Source organism: Calypte anna, chromosome 4B (assembly GCF_003957555.1).
Source record: "Calypte anna isolate BGI_N300 chromosome 4B, bCalAnn1_v1.p, whole genome shotgun sequence".
Taxonomy (NCBI): Eukaryota; Metazoa; Chordata; class Aves; order Apodiformes; family Trochilidae; genus Calypte; species Calypte anna.
This window is the reverse complement of record NC_044249.1, coordinates 14,790,873-14,805,448: the sequence shown is the minus strand read 5'-3', so window position 1 is coordinate 14,805,448 and position 14,576 is coordinate 14,790,873. Positions and strand designations below refer to the sequence as shown.

General features: G+C 36.2%; 1 protein-coding gene across 1 annotated transcript in view; it reads left to right on the top strand.

Moving 5' to 3' along the window:
- RGS12 (regulator of G protein signaling 12) overlaps positions 1 to 14,576 on the top strand; it is an 80,430-nt gene that overhangs the window by 49,328 nt on the left and 16,526 nt on the right. Inside the window, exons 7-14 of the mRNA XM_030450769.1 lie at positions 930 to 1,073; positions 5,651 to 5,830; positions 7,074 to 7,227; positions 8,128 to 8,204; positions 10,371 to 10,571; positions 11,243 to 11,316; positions 13,326 to 13,452; positions 14,362 to 14,458. Of these exons, the coding sequence (XP_030306629.1) occupies positions 930 to 1,073; positions 5,651 to 5,830; positions 7,074 to 7,227; positions 8,128 to 8,204; positions 10,371 to 10,571; positions 11,243 to 11,316; positions 13,326 to 13,452; positions 14,362 to 14,458 (1,054 nt within the window). The remainder of the gene's footprint in view (positions 1 to 929; positions 1,074 to 5,650; positions 5,831 to 7,073; positions 7,228 to 8,127; positions 8,205 to 10,370; positions 10,572 to 11,242; positions 11,317 to 13,325; positions 13,453 to 14,361; positions 14,459 to 14,576) is intronic.

Genomic DNA, 14,576 nt, shown 5'->3' with positions numbered 1-14,576 from the left:
AGGTGTTGTATAAATGTAGACTACAGCGAAGTGCAGAGGTAGCTCTGTAAAAATCAGCAAAGATAAACCAGATGTTGATAAATGACTACCTGCAATACCCAGTGCAAGGGTGTGCCAAGCAAATTAGTTTGGCATGTCAAGGAGAGGTGAGAATGATTCTGCTAGCCCCCACTAGCCAAGATAATGTGTTTATAACAGATATACTTGCTGTTGTAGTTGTGTTTATTCACAAATTGTGAGAATCTGCATCTCATCTTTTTTAAGACAGTGGACAGGTAGTTGTGGTGAACTTTGAGTTTTGTGCAGGTTGGTAGCATTTCTTTTTTGACACCACAGACAAATCTGTTCAGGTTTACACTGTGGAAACAATTTCATTTTGCACATCCCTCTTTGCTCTTTTGTGGACCCCGCTGTCTTTTGTCTTCAAATATTGTATTTTCTGAACACTTCACTTAAGGGTTTTGAGATCAGTTTTGTGGCTTTTCAATTATTTCCAAGATGTAGGTGTTTCAAAATAAACAAGTTAAAAACAGAGCATGAATGTTTTAAACAGTAAATGTTAACATATATGTTTTCTTTCTTAACTTCTAGAAATTGAAGCTTAAAGGAATTTTTAAAATTGTATCTGTTATGTAAAAGATCGAAAATAAATCTATTCTGCTTTGTCAGATTGCGTTTGATGTGCTTTACCTTTATTAATTCCATAGTTTGATTAAGTTTTATTTTGATGGTAAATTTTTGAAATCTTAAAGGAAAAACTCTTATTTATATGCCTAAAACTAACAAAAGCTATTAAATTAAAAATGCTTATATAATAAGGAAACTGGAGTGGCTGTATATTTTTGTGTGATATAAATACTCATGTAAAAAATACTGGTGTAAAAATATGTTTGCAAATCAAACATAAATTTAGCATTTCTTTTCTGTAGCTTTCTTACAGAGCTCGGGAGATCTTCAGTAAATTCCTATGTAGCAAAGCTACAACTCCAGTTAATATTGATAGCCAGGCACAGCTGGCAGATGATATTCTCAGTTCTCCACATCCAGATATGTTCAAGGAACAGCAGCTTCAGGTAACTGTAGAAAACATGGCTGTTTTAAATCTACATCTTATCTTTTAACCTCTTTAAAATCTACCTTAAAATCTGGAAGTTTAGTGTCACGTGCTTTTGTTTTGCTGTGCATAAAAAGGCAGAGAATTTAAGATCACAGATTCTGTTAGCAAAGTAGAAAGAGGCTGTATGTACATTTGCATATATTTGGAAAATTGACATTAGCTAAAATATAGCCTAAAAAATATTGTTATTGAAATAAATGTTTCTTCCAAGTAAATGTGGTGCAACAGCATTGTATATATTTATGCAATATATATATTGCATCTGGTTGCTTATTTAATGGGCAGTTTTGTACACAAACTGTGTCTGATTTTGGCTAAAGTGGTTTGAAAACTTGTCTGGTCTATTGAAGGAGTCCTTTCCTTGTGCTTTAATAAAACTGTCAAAGAGCTTGTTAAAACTCTCTTTGTCTGAAGACCTCTGTAGTGGATGTGTTTTAAATAATTTTTGATGTTCAGAACAGTTATGTAACAGCAGGATACATTTCACATTTTCTATAGAATTTAAGTTTCTTCTTTGGTAACTCCTACCCTAATAATTTATTAGTAGAATTAATTTTGAAATCATGTTATTTAGGAATCAAGGATGTAGCTCTAACTGCATAAATGAAGCAGGACACAATCTTAGTCTTTGTGCACCCTCCAATTTCATGTTTTTGTGGTATAAGAGCAGATGAATATCCTCCTCCATCTGCAGACTGGAGATAGGAAGGTAGGTGCAACTTCTGGCCTTGTAGCTTCTGGCATTACAGCTACCCCCATACACCTACCAAGAGGCCTGAGGGCCAGCCATGATGTTCCCAGAGGTTTTTTCATGCATTCTTCTTCTTGGCTTTGGTAGCCCATGCCTGAATTGCTCTTCATCCTTTCCCACTTTTTTTTGGTGGAGCAGATGGTGTTCTTATGAGTCTGTTGGCTGTGAAGGTGCAAGTTTTTATCCTCCTTTGAAAAATTTTAGTCCTTAAGTTGAAGGGCTACCTGTTCTCCTACATTATCCGTGCTGCTGTAGTTCTCCTGCCAGATCTCTCAGTCAGTTTCTCCCCCTGAAAAATATGTTAAACCAGGAGAAGAATTATTTCTGCCAGAGTAAGCAGCCTCGGAGCTAGGTGTGCCAGCTAAGGAACTAGTGGTGTATGTGGTTGAGGTTGGTGTTGGGTAATAAGCTGCCTTGCAGGCCTTTAATATTTTGGTTTCACTGAGTGGTGGTTGTGCAGGAAGTCAGTTTGTGGTCCTGGTGGGTGGCATGACCTCAGGAAAACAACTGTTGGTTACCTGTAGTTGTTGCAGCACACCTATAGACTTTCAAAGTTCAGCTCAATGTGGTGAAACCATCTTAATAATGTGAAGGATCTGCATTTGTGGTCTTTCACAAGATTTTTTAGATTCCAGCACTGAGCATGTAGAGTGCAGAAGTGCTGATCTGTGGTGGTGGTCAGTGCTATATGATGCTTGGGAATAGGGAGTGTTGCTGTAAGGCTGCAGTGGAGTTGCAGAAGTGTGTGTGGGAAGGTGCCTTGGAAAGCATGACTGGGGCTGTTATCTCTCTTGTACAGCCTGTTGGGAACATCACTGGACGTTGCTCTCTGTCCATAGCCTCATAAATTTGCACTTGTGGCTGTTGTTAGAGGTGATATAATATGACAGTGTGGATGCAGACAAAATCAGAGAATCATAGAATGGATTTGGTTGGAAGGGACCTCAAAGATCATCCAGTTCCAACTTCCCTGAAGGGGCAGGGACACCTCCCACTAGACTAGGTCACTCAAAGCCTCATCCAACCTGGTCTTGGACACTTCCAGGATAAGGCATCCACAACTTTCTTGGGAAACATCTTCCAGTGTCTTACCAGCCTCACACAAAGGAATTTCTTCATATGTCTAACATAAATCTACCCTCTTCCAGCTTAAAACCATTGCTCTTTGTCTTCATGCTACAGACCCTTGTGAAAAGTCCCTCCTCAGCTTTCTTACAGGCCCACTTTTGGTACTGGAAGGCTGCTGTAAAGGTCTCTTTGGCGCCCTCCCTTCTCCAGGCTGAACAATTCTCTCAGCCTGTCTTCACAGGAGAGCTGCTCCAGCCCTCTGATCATCTTTGTGCCCCTTCTCTGGACTCACTCCAAGAGCTCCATATCCTTCCTGTTGGGGGCTTCAGAATTGAATACAGTTCTGCAGGTGAGGTCCTGCCAGAGCAGAGAGGGAGAGTCATCTCCCTCAACCTGCTGGCCATGCTCTTTTTGATGCAGTCAGATATCTGGTTAGAATTTCACTGATTCTTGTAGTAAAATAAGAACAAGCATTTTGATTGTTTCCATCACCATGTTTGAGTGTAGGTCACCTAAAGTACTAAAATAAGAACAAAATATCTTTTCCTTCATGTAGAATTGTGTAAATGGGTGCAAGTTTTTCTGCCCTTTTTTATGTATAAGGTTCAAGTTATGCTTTTAGAATCATTTTATGCTTTTATGTTTTTTTATTTGTAAGAACAAGAAATAGCGTCAGCACACTTCAACTCTGCAGTAACTCTTCTCGTGTTTCTTCGTACCCAGCAATATTTTTCTTTATTCTTTCTGCCTAAAAGGGAATAAGAATTTCATCTTCTTTTGGTGCTGGATTTTGTGGCAGGGGCAAATCTGTCATCTTGAAAATGTATTACATTTGAGGTATTTGTGTTAGCTGTGCTGTAGAATCACGTCTTATATTTTTGAGGGACAAATTGCTTTTAGCTTTAAAATACTGTGATTTATTCAGGAGTGTAGCCTCAAAGTTTTAATTTTCTTCAAAAACCCCATGGACAGGTTTTTTATTTTTTGTATTTGTTATTTCATGTTTTTCAGTTTCTGAGCTTGTTTTCCTGTTATTGTGTGCAGACTTTACTTAATGTTTTCCTCCAATAACTTTCTATCAGCAGGGCCTCGGTGAGTCCGCGAGACTGAGGCATTTTGATATCTTTTAATTTCTCCTGTGCATTTCTACTCTGTTTTGGCAATACACTGTGGTATTTTTCTTGGAATTCAGCAGAACTCAAGAAATGTTTCAAAGCTGTGTGCATTGTGGACACTGAACAATTCATTGAGCCTTGGCCTGAAGACTACATGAGCTCTGAAACTAGTTAACTTTTTGGTTTTTGCCAGTGTCCCTGCCTGTGATCAGAGAAGGATTGTATTTTGCATAGTGTGTGTGTGAGAGAGATTTGTGAGCAAGTTTTCAGGTGGGAATAATCACCGATGCCAGATTGTGTCTTTGATGCTGCATGAGAGCACATCAGTCTTGTGCTGAGCTGTTTCAGCATGTTAAGCTGGGGAAGCTAACCCTACAAATATATTTTTTCCATAGTTTATTATACAAAAAAGAGTTAGAGGGCCCAACAAACACAACAGAAGACACCTAACAAACAGAAGACCCAATAAACACAACACCCAGGAAGGAATGGGAGTATATGGGGCAAGAATGGTGAAGTCAGATTTCAGTAGGTTTGTCAGAAAAAGCTGTGGGCTGATGCTTGCTGAGAAGGGTAGCTCTGCATCATCTGAAAAATTGTTTCCATCTGCAGCAAGTGATGGACTTCCCAACAGATTCATGGGTTGTGCATACTGTGCTTTGCTTGGAGGTAATTTGTCATGTCCTAGGAAGGCAGCATTCGTACTGGTTTTTTTGTACTGGTTTTTTAGATCAGGTGAATCTCTAAAGAAGATATAAAGGTGTGAATTCACCTAAAACTAACAGTTTGCAAAGGTGGAACAAGAATGTCAAACCTTCTGTTTAGCATTTAAGAAAGACCTTATTTTCCTCTGCTTCATTAAATTTAGACTCAGGCATTTGCTCCAGACCTGGTGTACATCTGCTTCCCTCCTATGTGGATGAAGAGTTAATATTGATCTTGCCCAGAACAGCCATTTTATATAAGCTGTTCTTTTTCAATGTCTTGATTTTACAGCACCTTCATTATTCAATCTTCCAGAGATATTGATCTCTTTTTCCCCTTATGATTTGGCACATGAATGTTGCACAATATTGTAAAGGACTCTCTGCTCATCCCCATGTCAGTAATTGACCTTGTGTATCTTGCATCATTGCAGACTATTGCAAATTGTGATTATGTCATGTTCATGAGTTTTAGACCGTGAACTTTTTCTTGTTCACAGGTACTTTAAAACTCACTTGCATAATTTAATCCTGTCATATATGGTGCTGATGTAATAATCTTAAAAAAAATATTTAAAATGGCTTGTTTGCTACATGCTTCATACAGAATGTTCAACGGTATAAAAGCAGTGAATGAGAGCTGTGAGGGTGGTGTTGTCGAGGCTCTACAGCATCTCAGCTTCTCATGCACTTTGCACAAATCCTAGCATTTTCCTGAAGATGTGCTAAGAGAATACATCAAATTATGTTTCACTTAAAACTGGTGTAGTTTTAAACAGTTATGTCTACTGCAGTTTACAGCCTAAATTTTGTGGGAGTTGGATGTTGCTTAGCAGCTTCATTTACTTCATGTTTTAAGCTTCTGTAACCATTATCCATTGCATTTTATTTGCAGATATTTAACTTGATGAAGTTTGATAGCTACACTCGTTTTCTCAAATCCCCTCTTTACCAAGAATGCATCTTAGCTGAAGTAGAAGGTCGTCCCCTTCCTGATCCTCAGCGTGTTCCCAGCAGCCCCACTTCTAAGCACAGTATCAGTTCTGAGAAGTCCAATATCTCAACACCAAAAAAGGTTACTTTTGTATTGCCCTTATCTAAAAACTGTTTTAAATTATGTTTTTCGAGTTCTTTAGAAGATAAAAAGTAATTATCTAAAAACCAATTAGAATGTTTGTTTATTGGTAACAGTGAGTGTAATTACAAAGTTTTTATGTACTTAGGAAAATACTTATTTTTTAAATCCATACCTTTGAATCAGATTGCTAGCTATTAACTTCCTAATATAATTTTAAGCATTTATTGTTATTTAAATATATGTGTACAAATAAAAAATTAGGATTATTTTAGTGCATCAGTTCAGAAACTTATTTTGATTTAATATTGGAATTAAGATGTGATATTTTAATCTTTGCTGAGAGCAGACATTTGATCAGAAGTTGGAGATGGCTTAAATTAATCTGACTCATCTTTACAGAAGATAGTGTTTAAAAAGGTTTTAGCCCCTACTGAATTAAGATAACTGTGTAAAACAGACACAGTTGCTTAAAAATTAGACCAGTAGTCTTACTGATCTAATATTATTGAGTTTATGTTTCTTCATGTACATAATACCACCACTGTATTACATAACTGTATGTGTAAATTATAACTTGGCTTTTTTCGTGTCAATCACTACACATTGGCCCATCTGCTATTATGTATTTTTATGGAGAGGAGCCTTTTTAAAACTGGCATTTTAGGGAATGGTCTTAATAATCTAACAATTGTACAATTGTAGCTTGTTAAAAGCAAGTTTAGTTTAATATCAGACATTCCTGTTGTTTGCATTCTTCAGCACCACCAAATACTTTTATTAGACTTGTAAATGTTACACAATACTTTATCATTATCTTTAAATACAGTTTGAGTTCCAGCCTAGCCTAGGAAAAATGTCTGAAATACGGAAATGAAATTCTGTGTTTTAAAAGCGAGGCAAATGGCCTTTCAACATTAACTTAGTAATTAGTGGTGAAGAGTTTTTTCCTGTTTGCAGGAGCTCTTGGTGGATTGTTTCCAAATACTGTTTTTGTACTCCATACCAACTAGCACATTTCCATCTATGTATTTATTTTTGTTTCCACTGGGGTATTTTTTTTGTCTTTTTTTGATTGCTGCTGCTGAGAGGGATGCTGGCATATGCACTTGTGAGTGGGGTAAAGACAACAGCTAACCTGACTGTCAAACTATCACTTTGGGAAGAGGTGTGGGAGGGTTTATTTTAGATAATATACTTATAGCTGTGATCCAACCATGTTTTAATTGTGTTTTGGCAATAGTTAAGTGGTAAATCAAAGTCAGGAAGATCTCTAAATGAAGAGTCAGGGGAGGAGGACACTGAGAAGAAAAAAAGGGGAACATTTTTCTCATGGTCAAGAAGTAAGAGTTTGGGAAAATCACAGAAAAGAAGAGAAAATGGTGATTATCCAAATGGTGAGTATTCACATTCTTCTTTGTTGCAAAGTTGTTTCAGCAGCAGATTTCATTAATCCCATCATGTTTAATTTGTATCTAAGTGCAACCTTTGGTATGCAGACGGAGAAGCAACTTTCAAGTCAGGAGGGTATAGGGTGGCTACTATCACTGGAATTTTTATGGAAAGAGATCTACAAATAAGTAGACGAAAGTATAAAAATATATAAATTTGTTTTTATTGACTCCCAAGAGGCTTTTTTTCCCTGCTATATAGTAGACTGCATTTCTGTGTGCTAGCAATTGCTTTTCCAAGCAGGGAGCTACTCTTTTCATAGCAAGATAATTTCAACTCTTTACAGAGAAGTCCAGGAGCTGAGCATGCAAAAAGTGCTATAGTTGTAGCTGTTTAAAAATTCCTCCATGTTATCCTGCTTTTCTTTTACTAGTACTACACAGGTATGTTCACTTTTGAACATATTTGCTACCTGTTTTCACCTTTCCTGTCTAAAATGAAAAAAGAAGAATTAGAGTTGTGAAAGCCTTTGAAATTTGCTGTTTTATTGATTAACTGTTTTTGAGAGTTTATGGAAACTATGAAATCACCCTATGAAATCACCTGATGTAGTCTGTAGATGAAGAGATGAAGGTTTTGCTTTACCTCATTGCATCAAGTTAAAGAGAAGAGAGAAATTCCATTGAAGCACCATATTGTTGCTGTGCTTTCTTCTCTGGTTTCTAGTGGAGGACCAGACCCATAAGGTCATATAGTTAAAGTGTTCTCAGTATACTCATGTGAAAAGGCATCAAAGGCATTTGCTAAGATTATAGGCTTAAACTTCTGAAAGTGGCTGGTAATTGGCTTAGATTTTAGTTTTGTAACATTAAGCTTGCACTTTTTTGTCATGTTTTTGTGAACAGATTCTCTTCAGTCCAATGGATTATCATACAGACGGGAATCACAAGGCTCCATGTCATCCACTGCTAGTCTTGACTTGGTAATGCCTGGCTCTACATAATGAAGTGGGAAAGCAGTGAAAACAGTGAATTTACTAGTTTTCTAAGTAGAGTGAAGTAATTTATTTGAAGTAATACCTTGAGAAAGGGTCTTTTTATATATTGCTTCTTATTTTGTCCTTGCAACAGATGGCCTATACATCTTTTCTTTCTTAACTTCAGAATAAAAGTTTGCCTTTCAAAGTGAGGTGCTGTAGTTCTCTATAAAAAAGTTTTTCTGCCTACCAGAGCTTTGAGATTGTGTTCTCAACATACATGTTAACAGTTTTCCCTCTACTTGACCTCTATGTAATCTGTGTTAGGCTGATTTCTGTGGTACCAGTGCTTGTCATGCTTCTTTCCTCTCTGCTTCTTTTAAAGTTGTGAGTTACAACTTGTCATTACAACTTAACTGTGTTCCTAAATTTTGAGAAAAGAGAATTTCATTGCAAACAGTGTGATTTTGTCACAGTATGTAGGAAGATATTGTGCTCCTCAGGTACTGTTCAGTTTTGGGCCCCTCACTACAAGAAGGACATTGAGGTGCTGGAGGGTGTCTAGAGATGGGCAGTGAAGGTCATGAAGGGTCTAGAGCACAATTTTGCAAGGAGCCACTGAAGGAACTGGGGTTGTTTAGCCTGCAGGAAGGAGGCTGGAGGGAAACCTTACTGCTCTCTACAGCTACCTGGAAGGAGATGTAGTGAGGTGGAGGTCAATTTCTTTCCCCAGGTAACAGGACAAAAGAGCATGGCCTCAAGTTGTGCCAGGCAAGGTGTAGATTGGATATTAGGAAAAATTTCTTCACTGAAGGGGTTGTCAAGCCTTGGAACAGGCTACCCAGGGAAATGGTTGAGCCCCCGTCCCTGGAGGTATTTAAAAGATGTGGTTTGGTGTGCAAGAACATGGTTTAGTAGTGGAGTTGGCAGCATCAGGTTGAAAGCTGGACTCGGTGTTAAAGATCTTTTTCAACCAAAATGGTGCCATGATTCTGTGATTCTATATAATCAGTGAAGACACGGATTTCTTGCAGTCAAGATAGCATTTGCAGTGTCAAACTAATAAAACACCAAATCAAAACAGTATTAATAATAGAAAATCAATGTAATACTTTGAATTTATTTTAACTACATTGATATAAAGAAAGAATATAAAAATGGGAATTATTTTGTAGTCTTGGTATCCCTCTAGTAGACCAGATACTAGAAATTATGTAATTTTGCCTATGCTGCCAGTATTCATCAGGGAAGCAGGCATGACAAAGATATGTTTACCTCTGTTGCAGAAAACTCTTGTCTTAAAAACAAAAAATGCAAAGCCTCCTTAAAGCAACAACTCCTCTTTTCTCTCCCACTCTAACTGATTAAGTCAGAAAGTTACTGTGATTTGGATAAGAAGCACCAAGGTAGAGAAGAGAAAAAGCATGATGAGTACTCTAAAAACTGTTGAAATAATTTTTTTTTTCGTGTCCTTTTAAGTGAGCTTTTCTGTTAAAAAAACCTAACTTCTGACGTTTCATAGCAGTGTTATTAGTCTACTGTTACTCTAGAATAAAGGTCAATGCCATGCCCTTTAGCCTTAATCCATAACACTGTACTTTTTTTCTCTTTAATAAAAAAAACAAAAGTAAATTTTTTTTTAAGTATTAATTTTTCTGTGGGGTATTTGTGTGTATGCTGTTAAGATTATGTTAAAAAAAAGAGGAAATTTGAGTAATCTTATGTTTAAATGTGTTCCTATTTACTTAAATGTTTTTTCCCTAATGTGCCAACAGTAATTTTTACATCAGCAGGTCATTGTCAGTATAGACACTTAGTATTTGGAAGTTAAATAAGCTTTTATTTACTTATTACACTTCGTGATTGTCATTTCTGTTCTATAGTTTGAAGATCTTGATTTACACACACACTGTCTAAAACTTGAATCTGTTCTTGAAATCTTGAAATACATTTGGATTTTTGCAATGCTGTTAGCTTTACCTAAACAGCTGTGGCTTTTTTTCCAGGATTTAAGTTTATCTGATATTTGTGTTATTTGGAATGATTTCTAAGCTTCGAACATGGTAGAAATTACACTTCTTGGCTTCATTTGTTTTGGACAAACTCTGAAAGTTTATGCATGTTCCTAATTTTCCTGTTGGGCACTGATTTTTCTTTCTTTCTCTTATAAAGTCTGAACCCTCTCGATTGCCTGCATTTGTACCAGATAAAGAGAAGTCCCCCAAATACTGCTGTATAAACCTTCCAGATGGTTCATCAAGCAAAATGGCTGTTAAATCTGGTTTTTCTATCAAAGAGGTGCTGTCTGGGCTCTGTGAGAAACATGGCATTAACATTGCTGCAGTGGACCTGTTTTTAGTTGGAGGTGATAAGGTATTGCATATTCCTCTGCTTTTCTTAAAGCATTTTCACACTCATTTTACCAATAAGGAACTGCATTCTCTCAATACTAATGTGTATCTCCTGGCTTTACCTATAGTTTTACATTGGCAATACTAGGTAATTGAAGGAGAATTTTAGTGAAACTAGAACTGGCAGAGTACTGGGATTGGTTACATTAGAGGAAAACAGAAAAGTGTTCTTGCTCCAACAGAAGTATCTTCAGTTCAAAGAGAAGCTGTTAATGTGAAACATTTATTTTCTTCCATTCATGCTTATGACGAATCTAGATGATTACAATGACAAAAATAAACAAATTTGAATAGCTGTGTACCTGTTCTTTTAAATCTTTTAAGGAATATTAAATTGCCATATTCTCTGATGAATAATTCTATGTAATGCATCGTTTAAGATGAATATAGGCTTGTTTTAAAACGCTGATTTCCTAAATACCTGCTGACCTGAGTTAAAGTTGAAGTTTGGTTGTTGCCTCACAACCAGCCAAAATAAAATACACTTTAATCATCTGCTAGAGTGCATACTCTACCTATACTAATAATTTGTTGAGTTACCTGAAAACTTTTTTAACCATTCAGATGTCTTTTTCTTTCATATTTAAAAATTAATTTCCTGTCTCTTTTTTGTTCTTGACGTGTGCTCTGTAGCCACTTGTATTGCACCAAGACAGCAGCATTCTGGAGTCTCGGGATCTACGTTTAGAAAAACGCACTTTATTTAGGTAAGAGTCAAAACTACTGTGTTCTTCTGGCATTTTCATTTTCCATTTTCCTATTTGGAAATATACTGTCAGTTACCTATGCAGCAAAACAGTTGTTAATGCAGAAAAAATTGTCTGACTCCAGTGATAAATACAGGTGGCCATGCAATACAACATCTTTGACTGCAATCCGGAATCTAGCATTAGGGAGTCCCATTCATTGTACAGGCAAATCAGAAGAAACAGGAAGACTAATGTTTGTAAATTAAAATAATTGGCTTCCACATCCTGTAGTTAACCCACAGTTTGAGGTTTTTTTGAAGTAAAAGTCCATTTTTACTTTGGTTTGCAGTAACACTTAGGCAAGAGGAACACATTTAGCATGGACATTCTCTGAGTTACACAGGCATCTGAGTTATATATCCTGCCTATGTTTGGGCACTGACATCCTTTGATTTAGAGCACTGTTAAGTGCTTCTTATACAGATACTGGTGAGATTGGGGTACCTCTAAAAAGTAACTCAGATAAGGGAGAAAAACACGGACCTACAGCAACATTTCCAACTGAGTAGAACAGCCCCTAGCAAGATTTAATGCTGCAAGCGGAAGCTTTCTGGATTGCTCTCTTGGATACAAGTGGGATTTTGATACCAATATTCAGGTTCAGGGACTTATTATTATTATGATGTCTAACTGCTCAAGCTGAAGCAGTTGTGAACAAGCATATAGGACAGAACTGTAGGGCCAGATGGACCTTCAGCATCAGGGAGAGCCTTGTTAGTAGCTTGAAGCAGCATCAGTGAGATAGAGATTGAACTTCAAGTCTCCTACTCTTATCCTGAATGCCACATTAAAAAAAAAAAAAAGTCCTTTAAGATTAAGTGGATATATTTACTGATTCTGTGTTTCCATTCAGCTACATCTGTAATTCTGTGCCTTACTGGCAGCTTACAGTAATATTAATGGTATAATATTTATTCATCTGAGTATAGATTTATAACTTTGAGTCTTATTTAGGTCAGTGCCATATTATTATTTTTAATATGGTTAGAACATATTCAGTACATTATGTATTTAGTATTGTCGAGGTCTTTTTCTAAATAATCATTCTATTTTTACCCAAAATGCCAGAAAATATTTTAAAATTCCTAAAACCTCCTGAAACAATTATTTCAGCAAAACGTTTTGAATATTTGTGATACATTACTGAGCTGCACTTTTCAAATGACTAAGATTTATTTTGTCAGGCATTGTTCATTTTGGCTTTATATTATTTTCCTTTAGGAAGTAGCTATCGTTTCTATTTATGGGTAGTTCAGATTAGTGAATGTGGTATAGCATATTCAAATTTGAAATTGAGATTGAGCACTTTTTTGTTAGGTGTAAATTTGTTGAGTTTTGAAATTAAAAAGGAACTTCAAGTAGGCAGTACCTTATGCTACTTGTGTGTTAATTAAAGTGCAAAAATGCTCTACACTATTTCCTTCTGTGGGTAGACACTAAGAAAAATGCTCAAATATCTGGAATATTTTCAGACAGAAGACAAATACTATGTGGATATACTTGGTTATCTGAATGTCTCCCACTTCTGTGTCAATTGCCAGTTAATGATAAAAATTGATAATTTCTATTTATTAGCTGTTGTATTCAAAGACAATGTGAAAGACAAAGTTTTGGTTAGTCAGGTTTCTTGTGTAAGGGAAAAGACAGTAAGATTAAACATATGTCAGTAATTGGTGTGAGAGAAAAGATGGAGTTTACATTTAATCATGACTGACAAAATCAACAATTTTAATTTCTTTTGACATTGTACATTTCTTCTGGAAGTATTGTTCAGTAATAAGCCTCCCCTTGTTATCGTACTGTAGTGCCATTATGGTCAAATGTGGTAATTATGGAGGTATCAGGGCACAGGTCAGGAGTCACTAGTAGTAAACTAGTAGAACTTTGATGAAGGAGAATTTTGTATATTTTGTAAATTTTGTTTACTAGAATATTTCATGCTAAATGTTAAAACTTCTCTGTTTCAGGCTGGATCTTGTTCCAATCAATCGGTCAGTTGGTTTGAAGGCTAAACCCACCAAACCAGTAACAGAGGTCTTAAGGCCTGTGGTTGCAAAATATGGTTTAAATCTTAATGAACTTGTGGCACGACTAGTAAGTATATTTTGATGTAATTCAAGCTGCAGTATTTTTTTGTCTGGAGAAGCTTGTATGATAGTACCTGAAATTACTCCTATCCTTATAATTAGACACTGAAATCTGTATTTAACTATATGTTGAGACGAAAATACATAGTAATCATAACTGTTATGCTGAATAGTAACTACCTCAAAGCTTTAGTCTGCATCTGGTTTATATTCTCCTTCAGAATAAGTGCAACATCCTGAATATTAGAGCCTGAATTTACCTTCTTCCAGAGCTCAACCTTTCCCATTACGAGCCAGGGAAAGCTATTGTTCCATTATGCTAAGAATCATGAAAGTTGTATCAAATCTTCTTGCAGACAATTTCTTCAGTAGCAGATGATTCAACTTTTTTACTACTAAACACTTGGCGAGCTTTTTCTCTCTTCTAATATTAAGGAATGGAAAGACACATCTGGGGTATTTCTAGTATGACTGCTGTCCTGGTTGAACCAGTTCATATTTTTAATATAACTGAAAACCATGTTTTTGTAGATAATAATTTAATAAAATTACAAAATTAACAAAGTACAACCACTTAAGAATATAAAATAATCTCAACCTTCCTCTGAAAAATGGTTTACTGAACACTCACAGTAATGTTCATGGAGTATTTGCACATCCTTGAAACTGAGACGATCTTTATTCTCCTTGTGTTTTCTTTTCCCCAAATGCATTCTCCTCACATAAATGAGTTACATTCATTGTAATCAAGGTAGTCTTGCACAGGTGGAATAAACATTTTTTAGAATGGTAGAAGATATATTGAGCCTACTCTGAATCATAAAAATGATTTTACCTTCAAGAAATGTCAGACTGCATAGATTTGTTCTGAAAACAGCATTTTCTCTATTATATACAAACTGTGATCCGACTTTAGAATGGTGAACAGGAGCCACTTGATCTTGGTGTCCCTATATCTAATCTGGATGGTCAGAGGGTTGTTCTAGATGAAAAAGAGCCAACAAAGGGTAGAGGTAAGTTGGCATAAGTGCTTTTATTTATCATGTCAAATCAGTATCTAGAACCCTGACTGTGGTTAGTTGCTTTTGTTAATGCAAAGACGAGGTATATGTGATTATATTTGGACATGTC